At 49.6% G+C, this 25704-nt stretch overlaps 1 protein-coding gene across 1 annotated transcript; it reads left to right on the top strand.

Annotated features, from left to right (window-relative positions):
• Window positions 1-899: 899 nt before the first annotated feature.
• Window positions 900-21805, top strand: LOC121848092 (integrin alpha-X-like). The gene is made up of 18 exons (XM_042331707.1): window positions 900-914; window positions 1918-1994; window positions 4721-4838; window positions 5799-5899; window positions 7102-7169; window positions 7709-7823; window positions 8473-8603; window positions 8791-8936; window positions 9277-9430; window positions 11081-11225; window positions 12177-12253; window positions 12685-12814; window positions 13633-13769; window positions 14033-14173; window positions 14973-15170; window positions 18819-18949; window positions 20886-21038; window positions 21769-21805. Exons 2-18 carry the CDS (start codon window positions 1958-1960, stop codon window positions 21803-21805), a joined length of 2019 nt encoding a protein of 672 aa, XP_042187641.1. The 5' UTR covers window positions 900-914; window positions 1918-1957.
• Window positions 21806-25704: the final 3899 nt, after the last annotated feature.

Raw genomic sequence — 25704 nt, forward strand, 5'->3', positions numbered from 1 at the left:
CGTCCGCCTGAACAGGGCACAAGGTTTATCTCTCATCCTCTCTGACAATGCGTCTCTCTCTCTCTCTCTCTCTCGCTCACCCACCCCCATTCCTGTGTTGGAGTTTAGACTCCACCACATGTGGAGAGCTCCAAACCACAACCTGATTCAGAGGCGAGAGCATGAGCGACTGAATCAGTCTGACACATTGTACAAAGTGTGCTTTTTAGGGTGGATTCGGAAAAGATCTTTTGCTGACGCCATATCATCCCGTCTGCTCCCTCCGCTCAGTAGGCTCCGGCCTGCTCTACGTCCCACGCCCGGCCCACCCCACCATCGGCGGTCAGGCCTTCAGCCTCTCTGCCCCCACCCTTTGGAGCTCCATCTCACAGTCCCTTCCCCTCGCCTCCTTCAAAGCCCATCTCAAGACCCTTCTCTTCAACCACGCCTTTGGTCACCCTCCTACCCCCCACCCTCCCTCCCCTCCACATCCCAGCCCACAGCTCAGATCCAAATTCCTGACTGTACAGCGCCTTGGGTTGTCCTCCTGATGTGAAAGGCGCTGCGTAAATGTCATTTGTTGTTGTTGATGAGGGAAACGGTTGAGTGGGAGAGATTGAGAGATAGCACACTGGGGTGACCATGTAAGGGAGAGAAAAACAACTGATAACACACACCACTCACGCACACATACGCACAAACATAAAAAACAATGCACACAGAAACAAACACACACACCACACTCGCACATCATACATACAAACCAACGCTCACAGAAACCCATACACTACACAAACCACACGCACACACACAAACCAATGCACATAGAAACACACACACACCTTAAACAATTCCCAAACTTCCTTCGTCTCTGTGCAAAATTTCTCAAACAGAATTTCTTGCTGCAGGTTAAGCAGCAACTAAGAAGGCGAATGGTAGGTATGTTAGCATTCATTGGAAAAAGTTTAAGAGTACAAGAGTAGGGAAGTCTTGCTGCAACTGTATAGGGCTTTGGTGAGACCGCACCTGGAGTATTATGTGCAGTTGTGGTTTCCTTATTTAAAAAAGGACATACTTGCCCTCGAGGGGGTGCAGCGTAGATTCATTCGGTTAGTTCCTGGGATGAGGGGACTGACCTATGAGGATAGGCTGAATAAACTAAGGCTGTATTCTCCAGAGTACAGAAGAATTAGGGGAGAAATCTTATTGAAACTTATAAGATTCTTAAAGGGCTGATAAAGTAGACACCGACGGTCCATTTTCCCCGGTAGGAGAATCTATAACCAGGGGTCACAGTCTGAAAATTAAGGGTCAGCCTTTTAGAACAGAATTGAGGAAACATTTCTTCACTCAGAGGGTAGTGAACTTATGAAATTCACTGCCCAGAAGGCTGTAGATGCTCAGTCCGTGAACATTTTCAAGGCTGAGACTGATAGATTTTTAAAAAAAAGAGGAATTAGGGGATATGGGGATAGGGCAGGTAATTAGAGTTAGGTCAGAAGATCAGCTATGATCGTATCGAATGGCGGGGCACGGGCTCGAGGGGCCGAATGGCCTACTCCTGCTCCTAATTCTTATGTTTTATGATCTTATTATTTTGCCCCCAAAAATAAGGCGGTTGAAACCATGTGTGCTCGAGAATTAAGCGGGTAGGAGAGGACCGACAGTGGGCAGATATCTCCCTGAAGGTCAGAGAGAGGAAGTGAGTGACAGCGAGCAGATAATAATAATAAAAATAATTATAATAATAATCCTTGCATTTAATATAGCGCCTTATCTCCCTGAGAGACAGGCAGAAAGAGAGAGAGACACAGAAGTAGACCAGTCAGTGGATGAAATAGTTAGTGGGTGGATGCATTAATGAGTCACAGGAAGGTGGTGAGTGAGCAAATTGACTGTCAGAAAGGCTGGAACCCTTTCATTGCTGATTTTTTTCAGCCTCTCATTTGGAAACGGCCAAGACTGAACTCCCTCCACAATGCTCGTGCTGCCTCCCACTCTCCTCTGGCTTTCCGGTGAGTTAAAAGCCTTTTAATTTCTCCTACTTTTGAGAAATAACCTGTTTGTGGAGTCCTGTAGCTCAGTGGTTCGAGCGCTCGCCTCACAGGTGAGAGGATCTGGGCTTGTTTCCAGGCAGTGCGAAACCTCAGGCAAATTTCCTGACACCACACGCCTCTGTTTACCTACCTGTAAGTAGAACCCGGTGGTTAGTCAATTGGCAGGTCGCATTTCCGGGAGTAATAATTCTTAATTAATTAATAAATAAAAAAAAGTGGCAACTGTTTGTGGGACGCTGCTGTGCGCAATTGGCTGCCGCATTTTTCCCACAAAATATACGGTGGCTACACTTTACAGTATATTCTGTGAAGAGCTTTGAGACCTCTCGAAGACGTGATAAGGCGCTATATCAAATGCCAGGCTTATTATTATTTATTATTATATTCTGTGAAGCGCTTTGAGACGTCTCAAAGATGTGATACGGCGCTATATCAAAAGCAAGGATTATTATTATGATTATTATTATGATTAAACATTATTATGATTATACATATATTATGCACGCTTTCATTACATCGAGGCTCGACTATACAAACTCACTGCTTGTCGGGCTCCCCCAACTCCTCCCTCCACAGACTGCAGATCATCCTGAACTCTGCAACCCGTGTCCTCTCCCGTACCAGGCTCCGTGACCCTATCACCCCCATCCTCGCCCCCACCGGCTCCGTGACCCTATCACCCCCCATCCTCACCAACTCCATTGGCTTCCCATCACACAGGGGATACAGTTCAAGATCCTGGTCCTCACCTTCAAAGCCCTCCATGGTCTTGCTCCCCCTACATCTGCGACCTCCTAACTTCCTACCATCCTGTTCACTCCCTCCGCTCAGCGGGCTCCAGCCAGCTTCAAATCCCCTGTCTCGCTCGTCCCACTATTGGCGGGCCACTCTGCGCCCACCCCTCTGGAACTCCATCTCGCAGTCCCTCTGCCTCACCCCCTCCCTTGCCACCTTCAAGACCCACCTCAAGACCCTCCTCTTGCGATCTCCCTACATCCCCCCCCTGCCCTCCACCCTCCACCACCCCGACCCCCAGCTCGGGTTCATAACTCTGTCTGTTTAGGGCCTTGGGACGTCCTCCCGACGTGAAAGAAGTGCTTTACACATGTCATTTTTTTATTGTCATAGAATCACAGAATCGTACAGCACAAAAAGAGGCCATTCGGCCCATCGAGTTTGTACCGGCTCTTTGAATAGAGCAATTAATGTCAATCCCACTCCCCAGCCCTTTCCCCATAACCCTACAAACCCGTCCTCCTCAAATACCCACCGCGTTTTTAAAAGTAGTTATCGAATCGGCCTCCACCGCCCTTTCAGGCAATGCCTTCCAGATTCGAACAACTCGCTGCGTGAGAAAATGTCTTCTCAGCTCCCCTCAACAACAACAACAACAACAAGATTCCATTTATAAAGCGCCTTTCACGTCAGGAGGACGTCCCAAGGCGCTGCACAGTTGGGTCATGACCCGAGCAGGAGGGAAATGGTCAGGGTGAGGGGAGGGAAGGGAGGGAGCGAGGAGGGGGGAAATGGTCAGGGTGAGGGGAGGGAAGGGAGGGAGCGAGGAGGGGGAAGAGAGTTTCGGCTTCTTTTAGAGACTATTTTGAATCTGTGACCTCGAGTCACCGACACACCCACCAGTGGATGTATTGTTGTTGATGTATTATTTTAATAATCCCTCAAGAAAAAAAATAATAATAATTTGGTCCCTCAATCCACGACTGTTTGTGAGACGCTGCTGTGCGCAATTGGCTGCCGCGTTTCGCCACAAAATATACAGTCAATTCACTTCACAGTATATTTTGTGAAGCGCTTTGAGACGTCTCGAAGAAGTGAAAAGAACTATATCAAACGGAAGAATTATTATTATTATGATTATTATTTTGAGAATAACCTTTTTGTCACTGCTCAAAAAAGTGTGTCAGCCTGGCTCACTGGTAGCTCTCGCCTCCAAATTAGAAAGTTGTGGGTTCGAACCCCCCAAACGTCAGGGACTTGGAATCACACAGTCTAAGCTGAAGCTCCAGAGCAGCACTGGGGAGAGAGAGAGCGCCGCATTGTCTGAGATGCCGTCCTTGAGATGAGATGTTAAACCTCACCCCCGAGACCGTGCTCTGTTCGAGCAGATGTCAAAGATCTCCCACGACGGTGTCTGGAGGTGGGGTGGGGAGGGAAGGGAGTTTCTCTCTCCCCCCCGGTGTCATGGCCAACAAGCCCCCAAATAAAATCGCTCACTTCACAGCTGTTTGCGGGGACATCGCTGTGCGTACACTGGCTGCCGCCACGTTTCACCCACAAAACACAGTCACTGCACTTGAGAGTTATGTTCTGTGGAGCGCTTTGAGATGCCTCGATCATGTGAGCAGGCGTTACATTAAATGCACGGACTGAAAGTGCGAATGGTTGTGAAACTCTGAAAAGTAGATGTGGTGAACAAGCTCTGAGTGACAGCGAGTTTCCATAATTACACACAATGTAATGTGTAATTGTGTGTAATTATGGAAACTCGCTGTCAAGATTTTATGAAGACCATAAAGAGGAATGTAGCAACACAGTAAAGCTGCCTCTTCCCCCTTCCAGGTCAGGGTTAGAGACACGGTAAAGCTCCCTCTCGGTGCGGTGAGAGCAAGTTGTTTGTGTTGTGAAACAGGTGTTTGGCTAACTTCCCCTTGCCCTGTTTGTGACAGGATTGGCAGCCATTTTGTGCTTTAATATCGAGACCGAGAACCCGTACTCTTTCAAAGGGGAGGAAGCCTCACACTTTGGCTACAGTTTGTCTCAGTTGGACACAGGAACTGAGAAATGGTGAGGTCTCATAACCCCTTCCTGCTGCTCTCCTTTCTCTCTACGTCACTCTCCCTTCCTCCCTAACCCTTTCACATCTCTCAACACCGTGTGAGCATGAGGCGTTGCGAAACTCTGAGATGTGCATGCTGTATGAGCGGCGCCCTGTGTGTGAGTGTGAGGCAATGTCACATTAAATCTTATTTAACGTTCAGATCGTACCTCTCACACCACCTCCACCTCATCTCCACAAACGGCTTCTCCTCTATCCTTTCTACCCCACATCTGCGCCATAACCTGCTCTGCCTTCCCCCACCTTCGCAACATCGCCCGGCTCTGCCAGTGTCTCACACCGCAGCCCCCGAGACCCTCATATACGCCTTCATTACATCGAGGCTCGACTATGCAAACTCATTGCTTGTCGGCCTCTCCAACTCCTCCCTCCATTGACTGCAGATCATCCAGAACTCTGCAGCCCGTGTCCTCTCCCGCACCAGGCTCCGTGACCCTATCACCCCCATCCTCGCCCGACTCCACTGGCTTCCCATCGCACAGAGGATACAGTTCAAGATCCTGGTCCTCACCTTTAAAGCCCTCCATGGTCTTGCTCCCCCCGACCTCTGCAACCTCCTAACCCCCTACCATCCTGCCTGCTTCCTCCACTCAGCGGGCTCTGGCCTGCTTCACGTCCCCCGCCTCGCTCGCCCCACTATTGGCGGGCGGGCCTTCTGACACTTTTCCCCCACCCTCTGGAACTCCATCCCACAGTCCCTCCGCCTCGCCCCTCCCTTGCCACCTTCAAGACCCACCTCAAGACCCTCCTCTTTCGATCTCTCTGCTTCTCCCCCTGCCCTCCACCCTCCCCGACTCCCAGCTCGGGTCCGTAACTCTGTCTATCCAACGCTTTGGGAGGTCTTCCTGACATGAATGGCACTTTACACATGAAATTTTGTTGTTGCTGTTGGTGGTGTTATTTCACAGGACAATTGTGGGAGCTCCTCTACACAAACAGGGCAGCAACACACCTGGAGCAATCTACAAGTGTGGGTATCAAACCACCTGTAACAAAATCTCCACCCGAGGTAATTCTACACTGAGAAAAATATATTATTCTCTCCCTCTGAGTCTCTCGCTCTCTCTCGTCCTGTCTTTCTCACACTCTCTCTGTCTCTTTCTCTGTTTTCTCACCTTCTGTCTCTCTCCCACATTGTCTCTGTCTCTTTCACCATCTCTTTTTCTCTCTCACTCCCACATTCCCTCTTTGTCTCTCTCTCTCTCTCTCTCCCCCACATTCTCTCTTTCTCATATTCTCTCATTCTCTATTTGTCTCATAGAAACATAGAAACTGCAGTTGGCCATTCAGCCTCTCAAGCCTGTTCCGCCATTCTATTAGATCATGGCTGATCTGTACCTCAACTCCAATTACCCGCCTTTGCCCCAAATCCCTTGATCCCTACCTGACAAACATCTCTCCACCTCAGTCTGGACAATGTGAATGGATCCAGACATAATCCACAGTCTTTTGGGGGAGAGTTCCAGATTCCCACTGCCCTTTGGGTGAAAAACTGCCCCTGATTTCACTCCTAAATGGCCCGGCTCTAATTTTAAGATGACGTCCCTTGTTCTAGATTCGTCCTCCAGAGGAAATAGTTTCTCTGTCGCTACGCTATCAAATCCCTTTATTATTTTAAACACCTCAATCAGATCAGCCTCAAATTTCTAAACTCAAGGGAATAGAGACCAAGTTTATGCAATTGGTCCTCAATTTAACCCTTTTAGCCCTGGTATCATTCCCTGCGCTGCACCCCCTCAGAGCCAATATATCCTTCCTGAAGTGCAGAGCCCAAAACTGAACAGTCTCCAGATGGGATCTAACCAAGGCTCTATGTCGTTGAAGCATGAATTCCTCTCTTTTATATTCCAGCCCCCTTGAGCTATAAAGAGCAACTTCCCATTAGTCTTTTTATTAACGTTTTGTACCTGTGACTTACTTTTAGTGATTTGTATATGTGGACATACAAATCCCTTTGCTCTTCCACAGTTTACAGTCTCTTTCTACAACATTTTCTCTCTCTCACTCTCTCTGTTTCTCTCTTTTGCTCTCACATTCTCTCTCTTTCACTCTCACCTTCTATCGTTTTCACTGTCTCACTCTCACATTTTCTTAGTTTCTCTCCCAACACATTCTCCTTTCCTTCTGTCACATTATAGAGTTCTCTCTATCTCTCTCACATTCTTTCTCTCTCTCTCTTGTTCTCATATTCTCTCTGTTTTGCTTCATCAGACGTCAAAGGACAAGAAGCGATAGGTCTATCACTGGCTGTTGACAACAAAGAAAATCCTGCATTGCTGGTGGGTAACGTCCCTCTACACTGTGCGTCCACACTCCCAGATCAGGGTTAGAGACACAGTAAAGTTCCCTCTACACTGTGTGTCCACACTCCCAGGTCAGGGTTAGAGACACAGTAAAGTTCCCTCTACACTGTGTGTCCACACTCCCAGGTCATGGTTAGAGACAAAGTAAAGCTCCTCTACACTGTGCGTCCACATTCCCAGGTCAAAGTTAGAGACACAGTAAAGCTCCTCTACACTGTGCGTCCACACTCCCAGGTCAGGGTTAGAGACACAGTAAAGCTCGTCTACACTGTGCGTCCACACTCCCAGGTCAGGGTTAGAGACAACAACATCAAGATTTCATTTATAGAGCGCCTTTCACGTCGGGAGGACGTCCCAAGGCGCTGGACAGTTGGGTCGGGACCCGAGCAAGGGGGAAATGGTCAGGGTGAGGAGAGGGAAGGGAGGGAGCGAGGAGGGGGTAGAGAGTCGAGAGGGGAACTGAAGGCACGGTTGAAAGAGACACAGTAAAGCTCCCTCTACACTGTCTGTCCCAGGCATGTTCTCCGAGACGAACAATGGAATGTGGAACGAACACGTTTGTTAAAGGCCAGTGTTATACGTTCAATCGAAAGCTGGAACAGATGGGAAAGTGGCCGTCAAAAGATCCTGGTGTGTGTTTTCTCCATCTCTTTCAACTCTAACTCCATTCCCCTGCTCTTTCCCTCTTCCCATTGCATTGCCTATTGATGTTTAGTGGCCTGAAATGACCATAACTATAAACTGGACAGTTTTCTGATGTATTAAAATTATTTTACATCAGATAGATTTCTCCTAGATAATAATATCTGAGGATATAGTGTATAGTTTGGGACACGACATGTCAAGCGACTGCCGGGATGGTGGAAGGTGAACTAGATTGTAGAGCCCTGTAGCTCAGCATTTAGGGCACTCGCTTCGAGAGACTTGGGTTCGATTCCCAGGCAGGGCGAAATGTTGGGCAAGTTTCCTTACTCCCCACGCCTCTGTTTACCCAGGAGTACGTAAGAACCCGGTTGTTAGTCGATTGGTGGATCGCTTTTCTGGGGATAAAAATCCCTCAAAAAAAAAACAATAATAATTTGGTCACTCAATCCACGACTGTTTGTGGGACGCTGCTGTGTGCAATTGGCTGCCGTGTTTCGCCCACAAAATACACAGTCAATTCACTTTACAGTATATTCTGTGAAGCGCTTTGAGATGTCTGGAAGATGTGATCAGGCGCTGTGTCATATGCAAGAATTATTATTATTATATTATTATGGTCTTACCCTTGCTGTAGAGTGCCCAAAGAGTCCCATCGATATTGGCTTCCTCATCGATGGTTCAGGCAGTGTCGGAAGTGTTGATTTCAACAAAATGAAGCAATTCATCATCGCGTTGATGAGGAAGTTCGGTGATAAAAATGCTCAGGTATATCATGTGTCCTGTTGTTACCTCACTCACTCTTCCCTTCCTCCTAGACGCTACACTCCTCACCTCCCTTTCTCGTACACTTTTGTCATCTCAGTACTCTCCTGTTCGTCATATTTAAATGCTAACAGTTATTCTAATGACTGTCCTTGTTAATATTCTCTCTAAATGACTTTTTTCTCTCCAGTTTTCAGTTACGCAATACTCCAGACGAGTTTACCCACAGTTTTCATTCACAGACTATATAAATGCTCCGGACAAACAGAATCTTGTGAATCAAATCTCTCAAGCAGGGGGCGGGACACGAACATTCACAGCCTTGGAATATTCAGCGTAAGTTGATCTCCATTCCCATGGCCTTTCCTTCCTTCCCCCCATCATGTCTATACTGGTGCTCTCTCCCTCTACACTGGAGCTCTCTACTCTAACCCCATTCCCCTGATCTTTCCTCTTCAATCCCTGTACTCCCCAAGTCTCTATCCATCTCCCTCTCACACCTCAATTGATCTCCTTACTACCGAGGTCAGGACGGATTGAGGCGCGAGAGAGAGATGGATAGAGACTTGGGGAGTCAGGGGATGGATTGAGGTGTGAGAGGGAGATGGATTAGAGCTGGGATTGTGCTCTTGTGAGGAATGTCAGGACTGTGAGCATTTTGGGCTGTTTTTTGCAGTAACACTATGTTTGAGAAGAATAAGGGAGGGCGCCCTGGAGCCACACGGATACTGATCACCATCACTGACGGAGAATCTCAAGACAGAGGATCCCATGCCGATAGGGCTGTCCAAGCTGCCAATCGAAAAAACATCAAACGCTATGCTGTTGGGGTGAGCTCACAAACTAATCATTCACAGAGAGATGGCTTTTCGGGGAGTAATAATCCCTCCCAAATAATAATAATTTGGTACAAAAACAACAAGATTTCATTTATAGAGCGCTTTCACGTCGGGAGGACGTCCCAAGGCACTGGACAGTTGGGTCAGGACCCGAGCAGGGGGGAAATAGTCAGGGTGAGGGGAGGGAAGGGAGGGAGCGAGGAGGGGGTAGAGAGTCGAGAGGGGAGCTGAAGGAACGGTCGAAGAGAAAGCTCTTGAGACCAGCCTTGAAGGAGGAAAGGGAGGAAGCGGCGAAGGCACTGGGGGATGGAGTTCCAGAGCCTAGGGGCTGAGAGGCTGAAGGCCCGGCCACCGATGGTAGGGCGGTTGGGGCGGGGGATGTGGAGCAGACCGGAGCCAGAGGAACGGAGGGTACGGGCAGGTAATAGGGTGATAGTAGGTCAGAGAGGTAGGAGGGAGCGAGGCCGTGAATGGCCTTGTAGGTGAGGATGAGGATCTTGAATTCGATCCTCTGGGGGATGGGGAGCCAGTGGAGGGGAGCGAGGGTGGGAGTGATGTGGTCGCGGTGTCTGGTGCGGGACAGTACACGAGCTGCAGAGTTCTGAATGACCTGCAGTGTGGAGGGAGGGCCGGGAAGGCCGGCGAGGAGAGAGTTCCCATAGTCCAGCCTTGAGGTGATAAAGGCGTGGACCAGAGTTCAGCCGCGTGAGGGGTGAGGTAGTGCCGTAGTCTGGCGATGTTTCGGAGGTGGTGGAAGGCGGTGCCAGTTGTTGCGCGGATATGAGGGAGAAAGGACAGCTCAGGGTCGACCAGTACCCCGAGGTTCCTGATGGCTTTGAGAGGTGGAGAGTGCGGCCTTGGATGCTGATGGTGTCAGCGCCTGAGGTGCGGAGGCGCTGACGTGAGCCAATCAGGAGGGCCTCAGTTTTACGCACGTTGAGCTGAAGAAAGTTGTCTCTCGTCCAGGACTCGATGTCGGACAGACAGCTGTCAGGACATCGGGGGTCGTGGAGTTGAGGATAGAGGAGGAAAGGTACAGTTGGGGGTCATCCGCATAGATGTGGAAGTTAACCCCATGTCTGCGGATGATGTCACCACAGGGGGAGCATATAGAGGGTGAAGAGGAGGGGATCGAGGACAGAGCCCTGAGGGACACCACACGAGATAGTGCGGGGGGGGGAGGAAAAGCCGTTTGTGGAAACAAAATGAAGACGTGGGAGTGGTAGGACCTAAACCACTCAAGGACAGGGCCTTGAAGGTTGAGGTGGAAGGACAAGCGGTGGAGGAGGATAGAGTGGTCGACCGTATCGAATGCGGCCGATAGGACGAGGAGGCAGAGGGAGCCCTGGTCGCAGATGGTCAAGATGTCATTAGTGACCTTGACCAGGGCGGTTTCTGTTCACTCAATCTACGACTGTTTGTGGGACACTTTTGTGGGCAATTGGCTGCCGCTTTTCGCCCACAAAATATACAGTCATTACACTGTTTATATCCTGTGAAGTGCTTTGAAATGTCCAGAAGACTCGATGAGGCCCTGTATCAAATGCAAGGATTAGTAGTAGTGTGGGCGAGTATGCTGGCGGCGGAGTTTTGGAGCAGCTGGATTTTGTGGTTGGTGGAGTAATTATTTTGTCTCTGAAGGTGGGACGTGCTTTTGCAAATAGCCGGGCAAAGATCGAACTTAAAACCATCGCCTCGTCGCCTGAGCACGTGTTTGCTGTGAGTGATTTCAGCGCTCTGGATGGCATTCAGAACGAACTGGAGAACAGGATCTTTGCTATCGAGGGTTTGTTCCTCATGTTCCTACCTCCTGGCTTTCTGAGCGCGGAGAGAATCACACACACTCAACACATACTCACACACACTCACACACTCACATATACTCACACACAAACACATTCTCACATACACACACACAAACTCACACTCAATCACACACAGGGATACACTAACACACACAGACATACCCTCATACACATACACACTCACACCCTCAAACACACACATAGTCACACACCCTCACTCACACACACACAAACTCACACTCACTCAGGGACACACTCACACATACACACACAGATTCACTCACATACACACGCACTCACGCACTCATACACTCAAACACACACACTCACATACATACTAACACACACTCACATACACAGACTCATACACTGACACACATTCTTACACACACTCACACAGACACACACACACTCCCCTCAACAGATCTGCCAGGCTCCGGGCTGCTCCACATCCCTGACCCGGCCTGCCCCTCCATTGGCGGTCGGCCCTTCAGTATCTCTGCCCCCACCCTTTGGAACTCCATCCCATCTTCCCTTTACCTCGCTTCCTCCCTCGCCTCCTTCAAAGCCCGTCTCAAGATCGTCCTCCTCGACCACGCCTTCGACCACCCTCCTACCCCACCCTCTGTGCCCTTAACCCCCCCCCCCAACCAACAGCTGGGGTCCAAATCCCTGACTGTCCAACACCTTGGGACGTCCTCCTGACGTGAAAGGCACTGTGTAAATGTCATTTGTATTGTATTGTTTCTTTCTGTGTGTTTGTGCCTCTCTGTCTTTTTCTCTCTCTCTCTCTCTCGTCCTCTCTGTTTCTCTCTCAGTCTCTCTGTCTCTTTCAGTCTCGCTCTCTGTCTGTTTCTCTCTATCTCTGTCTCTCTTTGACTCTCTCTCTCTAGCCCTCTCTGTCTCTCTCAACCTCTTTGTCTCTCTTTCAGGCACTCAGGGAACAGGTGACCAAAGCTCTTTTGAACAAGAGATGTCTCAGGAAGGCTTCAGTGCTGTGTTGGCAAGAGTGAGTGTCTCACACAGAGTCTGAATCCCTCCTGCTCTCACAAACATGTGTCTGGTGACTCTTCCCAAACATACCATCTATTTCGCTCATGTGACACTCTGGCTCAGTCGCTGCGTGTCAGCCCGGCTCAGTCGCTGTGTGTCAGCCCGGCTCAGTGGCTGCGTGTCAGCCCGGCTCAGTGGCTGCGTGTCAGCCTGGCTCAGTCGCTGTGTGTCAGCCCGGCTCAATCGCTGTGTGTCAGCCTGGCTCAGTCACTGTGTGTCAGCCTGGCTCAGTCATTGCGTACGTGTGAAGTAAGGAAACTTGCCCAACGTTTCACCCTGCCCGGGAATCAAACCCAGGTCATCTCATTTGCAAAGCCAGTGCTCTAACCACTACAGGATTGTATATTTGCCGTTTGACTGAAACCCTCTCACATGCTTATCTTCCAGAATACCATCTTGTTAGGATCTGTCGGCTCTTATGATTGGTCGGGAGAAGTCTCTGTGTATCGCGGCAGCAGTCAAGGCTTCCTAAGGCAGTCAGAAAGAGAGAAAAGAGAAATGACGAATGCCTATTTAGGTAAAACATTAATTATTTCCATCCTTTTTCACACTTCAATCTATCCCCTGACTCCCCAAGTCTCTCCCCATCTCCCTCTCACACCTCGATCCATCCCATGTGAATCACTCTAAGACACTGCCCCATCTGAAGCAGGTTGCTGTTTTGGAATCTATTCATGTTTTTATTACTAAACAATTGTACTGAGCCAGGCTGACACACAGCGACTGAGCCGGGCTGACACACAGCGACTGAGCCAGGCTGACACACAGCGACTGAGCCGGGCTGACACACAGCGACTGAGCCGGGCTGACACACAGCGACTGAGCCGGGCTGACACACAGCGACTGAGCCGGGCTGACACACAGCGACTGAGCCGGGCTGACACACAGCGACTGAGCCGGGCTGACACACAGCGACTGAGCCGGGCTGACACACAGCGACTGAGCCGGGCTGACACAGCCGCATTGTTGGAGATGCTGTCATTCCGATGGAGACGTTAAATCTCACTCCCAGTCCGTGCCCTGTTCAGGGGAGATTTAAAGGTCTCCCGCGGCACTGTCAGGGGTTGGGGTTGGGGCGGGGAGAGAAGGGAGTTTCTCTCTCTCTCTCTCCCCCCACCCCCGGTGTCCTGGCCGCCAATCCCCCAAATAAGATCACTTGGCTCCATGGCTGTTTTCGAGGACGTCACTGTGCACAATTGGCTGCCCACGAAATGCACAGTCACTACGCTTTGCAGTGTGTCTTGCGAAGCGTTTTGAGACGTCGTGACAAAGTTATAAGACCATCAACTTGTCGTCGTTACGTCCGACTCTTCGGTTCTTGTTTGTTTGTGTCAGGATATTCAGTCAAAGAGATAAAGTTCAGCGCTGGCTCTCTCTACGCTGTGGGAGCTCCACGATACAAACACAGAGGAAAAGTCTTTATTTTCTCGTTGGCACGCCAAAATCCTCAAAACGAGATTGAGGGAATCCAGGTCAGATCTTGAATACTCTTCTCTATCTCCCTCTCAGTCTCTCTCATTCTCAGTCTCTCTCTTAGTCCCTCTCTCTCTCTCTCAGTCACTCTCTCTCACTCTCAGTCTCTCTTTCTCTCTCAGTCTCACTCTCTATCTCTCTCTCAGTCTCTCTCTTTTTCTGTCCCTCCAACGCTCTATCTCTCTGACTCTCTCTCTCTCTCTCTCAGTCTCTCTCAATCAGTCTCTCTCTCTCGTGACTGACGTTACGCTGCTCTCCTCAGATCGGTTCTTATTTTGGAGCTGAGCTGTGTTCTGTGGACCTGAACTCCGATGGCCGGACTGACCTGCTGCTGATCGGAGCTCCATTATACCTCAACCAGAACCAAGGTGGCATCGTCCACATTCACCAGCCTACCCAACTGGTAACATTGTCTGTGTATGTGTGTCAGCCCGGCTCAGTCGCTGTGTGTCATCCTGGCTCAGTCGCTCTGTGTCAGCCCGGCTCAGTCGCTCTGTGTCATCCTGGCTCAGTCGCTCTGTGTCATCCTGGCTCAGTCGCTCTGTGTCATCCTGGCTCAGTCGCTCTGTGTCAGCCCGGCTCAGTCGCTGTGTGTCAGCCCGGCTCAGTCACTGTGTGTCAGCGTGGCTCAGCCGCTGTGTGTCATCCTGGCTCAGTCGCTGTGTGTCAGCCTGGCTCAGTCGCTGTCTGTCAGCCTGGCTCAGTCGCTGTCTGTCAGCCTGGCTCAGTCACTATGTGTCAGCCTGGCTCAGTCGCTGTGTGTCATCCTGGCTCAGTCGCTGTGTGTCAGCCTGGCTCAGTCACTGTGTGTCAGCCCGGCTCAGTCGCTGTGTGTCATCCTGGCTCAGTCGCTGTGTGTCAGCCTGGCTCAGTCGCTGTGTGTCAGCCTGGCTCAGTCGCTGTGTGTCAGCCTGGCTCAGTCGCTGTGTGTCAGCCTGGCTCAGTCACTGTGGGTCAGCCCGGCTCCCTGTCAATGCCCTGTTCAGGCGGACATTATAGATGTGCCGCGGCGCTGTTGGTGGTGGGGGATGGGTGGGGATGGGGAGAAGGCTGATTCCCTCTCTGTTCGACACAATGGGGGGGAAAGAGCAGGGGAATGGGGTTAGAGGAGAGAGCGCCAGTGTGTTTGGGGGGCGGGGGGAGCGAGACACGATGGTTGAATGGTGATTAGTGAGTCTTTTCGCTCTCTTCCTGGTGAGCAGAAGACGGAGATCGGACATCTGACAGGCGAGAAAGGCCATGAGTTCGGGAGGTTTGGAAGTTCTATCGCAGGGATTCGGGATGTGAACGGTGATGGATTGACAGATGTAGCGGTCGGAGCCCCTTTGGAGAATGGAGGCAGAGGATGTGTTTATATCTTCCACGGAAGGGACTCAAACATCAGCCCAACCTACACCCAGGTCAGTGACTATCAACTCATTGTCTCGGAGCTCAACAGTGGCGAGCCGGACGCTGGGCCGGGGGGGTGGGGGGGAGTGAGATGGGAGGCAACCGTAAGCACCGTCTTCAGGCGTGATCTAGGGAGTCCTGTACCGTAGTGGTTAGAGCACTCACCTCGCAAGCGAGAGGACCCGGGTTTGATTCGCTTTCCAGGCAGGGCGAAACCTTAGCTAAGTTTCCTTACTCCACGCGCTCTGGTTACCCAGCAGTGAGTAGGAACCCGGTTGTTAGTCGATCGGTGGATCACTCTTTTAAAATTAAAAAAAAAAAAAAATTTGGGTCACTCAACCCACGACTGTTTGTAGGACGCTGCTGTGCGCAATTGGCTCCCGCGTTTCACCCACAAAATATACAGTCAATTCACTTTACAGTATATTCTCCATAAATCTTCCCTGGACCCATCCCTACTCTCCAGCTATCGCCCCATCTCCAACCTCCCTTTCCTCTCCAACATCTACACGCTCCTGACAAACAACAACAACAACAAAATTACATTTGTACAGCACCTTCCACATCAGGAGGACATCCCACAGTCCCTCTGCCTCAGCCAGTCTCTCGCCTCCTTCAAGGAGCATGTAGGAAAGGTAAAGCGATAATAGTGGGTGATTTCAATCTCCACATAGATTGGGAAAACCAAATCGACAAAAGTAGGTCAGAAGAAGGTCATTGAGTGTACGAGAGATAACTTTCTAGAGCAGCATGTCAAGGAACCAACTAGTGGACCGGCCATCCTAGACCTTGTTTTGTGTAACAGAACAGGGCGAGTTGGCAGTGTAGGTAGTAAGAATCCTCTAGGGCAGAGTGATCACAATATGATTGAATTCTGCATTAAGTTAGAGAGGGATATAATTAAATTCGAGGCAAGTATTTGAATTTAAATAGGGCTAATTTTGTAGGTATGAGGAAAGATTTAGGTAAAATAGACTGGAGAATAAGATTAAGAGGTAAAAATGTAGACCAACAGTGGCAAATATTTAAGGATGTAGTGCAAAATTCTCAGCGGTCGCATATTCCCTTGCGGAATAAGAGTACCACAGGGAAAGCAATTCATCCGTGGCTAACTAGAGCAGTTAGGGAAAGCATCAAATTAAAAGAAAAAGCTTATAAAACTGCCAAGAAAAGCAGCAAATCTGAAGATTGGGAGAGTTTTAGAAACCAGCAAAAAAAACTAAAAAACTCATTAAGAGCGAGAAAAAGGAGTATGAGGGTAAGCTAGCTAGGAACATTAAGTCTGATTGTAAAAGTTTTTACAAATATATTAAGAGGAATAGGCTAGTGAGGGTAAATGTAGGTCCACTTCAGTCAGAGACGGGAGAAGTTGTAATGGGGGATAAGGACATGGCAGAGTCCCTAAATGGGTACTTTGCATCTGTCTTCACCCTAGAAGACACAACAAGTCTGCCAACAATAGAGATGCACCAAAGGGATAAGGACAGGGAGCAACTTAGGGAAATTTTCATTAGTAGAGAATTGGTGCTGGGAAACTGTTAGCACTAAAAAGTGACAAATCCCCTGGTCCGGATGGCTTGCATCCCAGGGTTTTAAAAGAGGGAGCTTATGAGATAGTGGAGGCCTTATGTCTGATCTTCCAAAATTCCTTGGATTCTGGAACAGTCCCCATGGATTGGAAGATCGCAAATGTCACACCACTATTTAAAAAAGGTGGAAAGGAAAAGATGGGGAACTATAGGCCAGTTAGTCTCACATCAGTGATAGGAAAATTTTAGAATCGTTGATTAAGGATGTGGTAGTGCGGTATTTAGGGCACAATATAATTAGGCCAAGTCAACATGGCTTTACAAAAGGGAAGTCATGTTTGACAAATCTCATAGAGTTTTTTGAGGATATTTCCAGTAAACTAGATAAGGGTGAATCAGTGGATATGGTCTATTTAGACTTCCAGAAGGCATTTGATAAGGTGCCGCATAAAAGGTTAGTCCAAAAGATAAAGGCCCACGGAATTGGGGGAGCATCTTAACATGGATTGGGGAATAGTTAATGGGTAGGAAACAAAGAGTAGGGATAAACGGGTCCTTTTCAGATTGGCGGGATGTGACTAGTGGAGTGCCACAAGGATCAGTCCATCTACATCAACGATCTAGATGAGGACATCAAAGTTAATATATCTAAATTCGTGGATGACACAAAACTAGGAGAAAGTGTCAACACAGAGGACGACATTAAAAAAATGCAGCGAGACATAGATAGGTTAGTACCAGGGATGAAGGGGTTGAGTTACGAGGAGAGGCTGACCAATTTGGGCCTATATTCTCTTAGAAAATAGAAGAATTAGAGGGGATCTTATAGAAACCTGTAAGATCATCAAACGGCATGATAGAGTAGATAGTGGGAGATTGTTTCCCTGGTTGGAGAAACTAAAACCAGGGGTCACAACCTTAAAATCAGAGGCAGCCCTTTCGCACTGAGTTGAGGAAGAACTTCTTCACTCAAAGGGCAGTGAATGTATGGAACTCACTATCCCAAAGGGCTGTTGATGCTCAGTCCTTGAACATATTCAAGACTGAGATAGATAGATTTCTTATTGCAAAAGGGATTAAGGGATATGGGGATAAGGCAGCGTCAGGTTATTAGCTGGAGTTAGATTAGAAGATCAGCCATGATTGAATGGCGGGGCAGGCTCGAAGGGCTGAATGGCCTACTCCTGCTCCTGCATGTTATGTTATGTTAAGACCCATCTGAAGGCCCTCCGTTTCGACCGTGCCTTCGGTCACCTTCCGACCTCTATCCTCCCTGCCCTCCACCCCTCCTGATCCAAGCCAGATCGGGTGCGAATCTCTGTCTGTCCAGTGCCTTGGGACGTCCTCCTGACGTGAAAGGCGCTGTGTAAATGTCATTTGTTGTTGTTGTTATATCCTGTGAAGCGCATTGAGACGTCTCGAAGATGTGATAAGGCGCCGTATCAAATGCAAGGATTACTATTATTATTAAAAGAGGGAAAGGAGGGGACCAGGCAGAGGGATTGAGGGAGAGACTGACAGAGTTTTGGGGCGTAATGGCTGAAAGAACGGCCACCGGTGTGGAGCAGAGGGGACGAGGGGCAAACAGAAGTCCGTAGCCAGTCAAGCAGAAGCAGTGGATAGTGGGTTGGGAGTAAGCAGGTCGGAGAGGTAGGGAGGTGCCAGGGAGTGGAGGGGTTTGAAGACCAGTGAGAGGATCCTGAAATCCTACAAATCCTTGTTTTCGATATAGTGCCTTATTACATCTCAAACGCTTTACAGGATATAGTGTAAAGTGAAGTGACCGGATATTTTGTGGGCCAAACACAGCAGCCAATTGCACACAGCAGCGTCCCACAAACAATCCTGGATCGAATGACCACATTTTTATTTATTTATATTTCATATATTTTTTTGAAGGGATTATCATCCCTGGAAAAGTGATCTGCCAATCCGCTAACAACCGGGTTCCTCCTTACTGTTGGGTAAACAGGCGTGTGGAGTAAGGAAACTTGCCCAAGGTTTCACCCTGCCGGGAATCGAACCCAGGTCCTTTCACTTGCGAGGCGAGTGGTCTAACCACTGAGCTACAGGGCTCCATGATGGTGCTTCTATTAATGCAGTTGATGTGCTGGTTTTTGCTGTTAACAGCGTGTTGAAGGGAGCAGCATTGATGGAAAGTTGAGATATTTTGGACGCTCTATCGATGGCTCTCTGGACCTGACTGGGGATAATCTGACTGACATCAGCGTGGGGGCTTTGGACCATCTTTTCATCCTTCGGTGAGACTAAGATCCTGACCCCTTCATTATAACCTGTACCTTTCCTCCTTGGGGCTAAACTGACTACAAGTTGGAAGGTTGCAAATGTTACTCCCCTGTACAAAGCAACAACAATTTGGATTTATATAGCGCCCTCCATGCCGGATGGCGTCTCAGAGAGCTTCACAGTAACGGATCCCGGGGCAGAGGCACGGGGAGGTGGAGGAAGGTGACCAAAGGCGCAGTCGAACAGAAAGGTCTTTAGCAGAGACCTGAAAATAGGAAGAGAGGGAGCGAGACGAAGGGAATAGGAAGGGAGTTCCAGAGCCTCGGGGCATAGTGGCTGAAGGCACGGCCGCCAAGGGTGGAGTGGAGGACTCAGGGGATGAGGAGGAGGCCAGACCCAGAGGAACACAGGCAACGACAGAAAGCATAGAGTGGTTGCTTTTCTGACTGGAGGGAGGTGTGTAGTGGTGTCCCTCAGGGGTCGGTATTGGGACCACTGCTCTTTCTGATCTATATTAATGATCTGAATCTGGATATAAGGAGCACAATTTCCAAATTTGCAGATGATACTAAGCCAGGAAAAGTAGTTAATAGTGAGGAGGACAGCACCAGACTCCAAGAGTACTTAGACAGATTGGTAAAATGGGCAGAAACGTGGCAGATGAGAATTAATGAGGAGAAATGTGAAGTGTTGCATTTTGGTAGGAAGAATGAGGAGACGCGGTATAAGCTGATGGTACAATCTTAAAGGAGACAAATGAACAGAGACCTGGGGGTCCACATAAGCAAATCTCTGAAGGTGGCCGGACAGGTAGATAAAGCTGTTAAGAAAACATATGGGATACGATGCTTCATAAATGGGGCATAGAATACACAAGTCAGGAGGTTATGTTGAATATTTATAAAATGCTGTTAGTCCTCAGTTGGAGACTCCATTCAGTTCTGGGCACCGCACTTTAGGAAAGATGTTTGGGCATTGGAGAGGGTGCAAAGGAGGTTTACCAGAGTGGTCCCAGGAATGAAGGACCTTAGTTATGAGGAGAGGTTAGCGAAACTAGGATTATTCTCCCTCGAGCAGAGAAGATTAAGAGGGGATTTAATAGAGATTTTCAAGATCATGACAGGATTTGACAGGTTGAATGGGGAAAAACTGTTTCCACTGGTATGTGGGTCAGTAACCCGAGGACACCGATTTCAGATAGTTGTTAAAAGAAACAGCGGGGAGGTTTTTTTACCCAGTGAGATGTTGGGATCTGGAATGCATTACCTAAAAGGGTAGTGGAACCCAATTCAATAACAACTTTTAAGACAGAAGTAGATGGGTATTTGGGGAGGACAGGATTGTGGAGAGAAAGCGGTCCAGTGGGATTGAGTTAGATTGCTCTTTTAGGAGCCGGCGCAGACACCATGGGCCGAATGCCTGGATGTCGTGTGTGTGACACACACTGGATGTCGTGTGTGTGAAACACGCTGGATAATAATAATAATAATAATATGCCGTGTGTGTGACGCACGCTGGATGTCGTGTGTGTGACGCACGCTGGATGCCGTGTGTGTGACGCACCCTGGATGTCGTGTGTGTGAAACACGCTGGATAATAATAATAATAATAATATGCCGTGTGTGTGACGCACGCTGGATGTCGTGTGTGTGAAACACGCTGGATTCCGTGTGTGTGACGCACGCTGGATGCCGTGTCGTGTGTGTGAAACACACTGGATGTCGTGTGTGTGATGCACGCTGGATGTCGTGTGTGTGAAACACGCTGGATGCCGTGTGTGTGATGCACGCTGGATGCCGTGTGTGTGAAACACGCTGGATGCCGTGTGTGTGACGCACGCTGGATAATAATAATAATAATATGTCGTGCGTGTGACACACGCTGGATGTCGTGTGTGTGACACGCTGGATGTTGTGTGTGTGACACGCTGGATGTTGTGTGTGTACCCAGTTCTCGGCCAGTGCTGCAGTTGAAGGTCACGGTGACGTTCACTCCTGACAATATAAGCCCATTGGACGATGGGTGTTCGGCCCCCGCAGCGCAGGGCACACCAGTAACCGCCAATGTCTGCTTCACCATCATAAAGACATCCCGACACACTAGGTTTGTGTCACTCCTCTCTCTCTCTTTCTCTACTCTCTAGTCTCTCTCTTCTCTCCATCTCCTTCCCAGTCTCTCTCTCGCTCGCTCTCTCTCTCTCTCTCTACTCAGTCTCGCTCTTCTCTCCATCTCCTCTCTCTCTCTCTACCTCTCAGTCTCTCCCTTCTCTCCATCGTTCTTTCAGTCTCAGTCTCTCTCTTCTCTCCATCACCTCTCTCTTTCCCCCATCTTCCTCCTCTCTTCTACTCTTTCTCTCTTTATTTTCTCCTCTCTCTACCTTTGTCTCTCTCTCACTCTGTCTCTCTCTCTTCTCCTCCTCCTCCTCCCTCTCAGTCTATCTCTTTCTTCTCTCTTCCTCCTCCCCTCTCCTCTCTCTCCCCACCTTCCTCCTCTCTCTTCTCTACCTTGTTCTCTCTCTTCTCTCCTCTCTCTACCTCTCTCTGTCTCTTGTTCTCTCTTCTCTCCCTGACTTTTCTCTTACAGCTTCTCTTTGTCTACCTCTCTATCTTCCTTTCTTTCTCTCTCTCTCTCCTCTCTCTCACCATCTCTTCCCTCCTCTTTCCCTCTCTTTTCTCTCCTCTCCATCTGCTCTCTCTTATACATCTCTCCTCTCTTCTCTCCATCTCCTCTCTTTCTCTCTTGGTCTCTTTTTCTATCTCTCTCTCCTGTCGTCCCTTTTATTCTTTTTTTTGGGAATGGAATTAGATATTTCCCATGGTGGAGGGATGGAAAGAGATGGAGCAAACGAGCAAGGAGAGAAGGAGAGATGAAGGGAGGGAATGAGAGAGGGAGGGAGGGAATGAGGGATCGAGAGGGGGTGAGGTGAGGGGAGGATGAATGGAGTGAAGGATTGAGGGAGGCATGGAGTGAATGAGGGAGGGATGGAGAGGCAGTGAGGGAGGATGGAGAGAGGAGGGATGGGAGAGGGTGGGATGGAGAGGCAGTGAGGGAGGGATGGAGGAAAGGAGGGATGGAGGGATGGAGGGATGGAGAGATGGAGGGATGGAGAGGGAGTGAGGAAGGGATGGAGAGAGGGAGGGATGGAGAGTGGGAGGATGGAGAGAGGAGGGAGGGGGGCAGGGAGGGATGGAGAGAGGGAGGGATGGAGAGTGGGAGGGATGGAGAGAGGGAGGGAGGGGGGATGGAGGGAGTGAGGATTGCAGACAGAAGCTGAACGTTTTGCTGGGTGCTGGTATAAAATGTCTGCCTTGTGTAAACAGGAAATCTCAATGTCAAAATCTCCTATCAGCTGGCTCTGGACATCGCCCGAAAAATCCAGCGAGCAGAACTGGGGAGTCAGAGGAGCGGACACAGTCCGTTGATACAGGAAGGAAAGAGGCCTGTGTAAAAACCCAGATAAACGTCAAGGTACAAGCCAGGAGTCCTGTAGCTCGGTGGTTAGAGCACCAGAGGACCTGGTTCGATTCCCGGCCGGGGCAAAACCTTTGCCAAGTTTCGTACTCCACACGCCTCTGTTTACCCAGCAGGTCAGTAGGAACCAGTTGTTAGTCGATTGGCGCATCGCTTTCCAGGAGTAATCCCTTCCCCCAAAACAAATTTGGTCTCTCAATCCACGACTGTTTGTGGGACACTGCTGTGCGCAATTGGCTGCCACGTTTCGCCCACAAAATATACAGTCACTACATAGAGACGTAGGGTACAAAAGCAAGGAAGTTCTGTTAAACCTAAGTCACTGGTTAGGCCTGAGCTGGAGTATAGTGTCCAATTCTGGGCACCGCACATTAGGAAGGATAACAAGACTTTGGAGAGGGATCAGAGAAGATTCACCAGAATGTTACCAGGGATGAGGGACTTTAGTTATACGGAGAGACTGGAGAAACCGGGATTGTTCTCCTTAGACTAGGGAGGGTTGAGGGGAGGTTAAATAAAGGTGTTCAAAATTTTGAGGGGTTTTGATAGAGTAAATAGGGAGAAACGGTTTCCTCTGGCAGTAATCAGGGGACATAGAGGAAAGATAATTGTCAAAAGAACCAGAGGGGGAGATGAGGAGAATTTTTTTTACACAGAGAGAGTTGATGGACCGAATGGCCTCCTTCTATGACAATGTACATTTATACAGTGCTTCACTGCGGAAGGACAACCAGGGAATGCTCAGTTGGAGATTAAAATCCCTTTTGTTGTGACTCAATGGAAACCACTTCCACATGAGATTTAAAGTCCGCTCTCTGTCAGCCCGGCTCAGTCGCTGTGTGTCAGCCCGGCTCAGTCGCTGTGTGTCAGCCCGGCTCAGTCGCTGTGTGTCAGCCCGGCTCAGTCGCTGTGTGTCAGCCCGGCTCAGTCGCTGTGTGTCAGCCCGGCTCAGTCACTGTGTGTCAGCCCGGCTCAGTCGCTGTGTGTCAGCCCGGCTCAGTCGCTGTGTGTCAGCCCGGCTCAGTCGCTGTGTGTCAGCCTGGCTCAGTCGCTGTGTGTCAGCCCGGCTCAGTCGCTGTGTGTCAGCCCGGCTCAGTCGCTGTGTGTCAGCCCGGCTCAGTCACTGTGTGTCAGCCCGGCTCAGTCGCTGTGGGTCAACCCGGCTCAGTCGCTGTGTGTCAGCCTGGCTCAGTCGCTGTGTGTCAGCCCGGCTCAGTCGCTGTGGGTCAACCCGGCTCAGTCGCTGTGTGTCAGTCCGGCTCAGTCGCTGTGTGTCAGCCCGGCTCAGTCACTGTGGGTCAACCTGGTTTAGTTGCTCGCTTTCTGGCCTCCGAGTCAGAAGGTTATGGTTTGAGCCCCACACGTCAATGACTTTATAGCTGGAATCACACAGCCTAAACAGATGCTACATCGCAGCGCTGGGGAGAGAGAGAGAGAGAGACGGAGAGAGAGACGCATTGTCAGAGACACCGAAGAGATGTTCAACCTCACTCCCCATCCGCGCCTGCTCAGGCGAACGTTAAAGGTCTCCCACGGCGCTGTCGAAGGGGAACGAGAAGGGAATTTCTCTCTCTCACACTCTCTCTCTCTCTCTCTCTCTCCTAGCCTTGTATCCTGGACAGCCTGAATCCCATTCTGTTGCATGTGGCTGCCTCGGTGACAGGAGAGAAGATCTCAGGTCAACGGAATCTGATCCCTGTGATGAAAGGGGGTGAAAACATCACCCAACAGGCACGGTGAGGTTTCAGCCACAATAACCTGCGCTTACACTGCACCGTCTACATAGGGAGGCACTGACAGGGGAGAGGGAGGGAGAGGAGGGAAGAGAACAAGAGAAGGAGCGAGAGAAAAAGAATGGGGGAGAGAGTGGGGGGGAGAGGGGCAGAGAGGGAGAGATAACACGGAAGGGAGGAGTGGGGGAAGCAGAGAGAGGGAAGGAGAGAGCAAGAGTGGGAGAGAGAGGGGGAGTCAGGGAGAGAGAGTGAGAGAGAGAGGGACAGGGTGAGAGAGAGAGAGAGTCATAGTATGGGAGGGAGGGGGCGAGATGGTGAGGGACTGGGAGTGAGATGTGGGATAGAGCAAGAAAGGGAGAGAGAGAAAGGGCGGTGGGGTATTGAGTGAATGAGAGAGAGTGAGACAGAGAGAAGAAAAGAGGGCGAGAGAGAGAGCGAGAGAGGATGAGGGAATGCAGGAGAGTGGGAGGGAGAGGGCGAAAGAGGGAGGTAGAGGATGAGAGAGAGGAAGAGTAAGGATAAGAGAGAGGGGGAAGGGAGAGAGAGGGGAGGATGAGAAAAAGAGAGGGTGAGAGAGTCTCATTCCCTCACACGCACTCTTTCTCTCCCTCTCTCATTCTGTCTTACACACTCCCCTCCCTCTACCTCCTCTCTCTCCCTCTCTCACACTCTCTCTCTCTTATTATTATTTATTATTAGCTGCTGTTTAAGAAGCAATGCGGCTCTGATGATATCTGCACTGACCAACTGGAGGTGATGTTTGATTTTCAGGGGTAAGGATCGAGCAACTCGTTCTCTTTACCTCAACCCAGAACTCTACGCACACACACACACTACACACACACACTACACACACACACTACACTACACTACACACACTACACACACACACACACACACACTACACACACACACACTACACACTACACTACACACACACACTACACACACACACACACACTACACACACACTACACACACACTACACAACACACTACACACACACACACACACACTACACTACACACACTACACACACACACTACACTACACACACACACACTACACACACACACTACACACACACACTACACTACACTACACACACTACACACACACACACTACACACACACACTACACTACAACACACACTACAACACAAACACACACTAACACACACCACTACACACCACACTACACACACACACTACACTACACACTACACTACACACACACTACACACACCTACTGCACACACACAACACACACACACACACACATACACACACACACCACACACACACACACACACTACACACACAACACACACTACACACACACCACTACACACACAACACTACACACACACACTACACACAACACACTACACACACACACACACACACACACACACACACTACACACTACACACACACACTACACTACACACACACACACACACAACACACTACCACACACACTACATATCAACACACTACACTACAACAACACACTACCACACAACACACACACACACACTACACACACACACACTAACACACAC

Source organism: Callorhinchus milii, unplaced genomic scaffold (assembly GCF_018977255.1).
Source record: "Callorhinchus milii isolate IMCB2004 unplaced genomic scaffold, IMCB_Cmil_1.0 Scaffold2, whole genome shotgun sequence".
In the NCBI taxonomy this organism is placed as follows: domain Eukaryota; kingdom Metazoa; phylum Chordata; class Chondrichthyes; order Chimaeriformes; family Callorhinchidae; genus Callorhinchus; species Callorhinchus milii.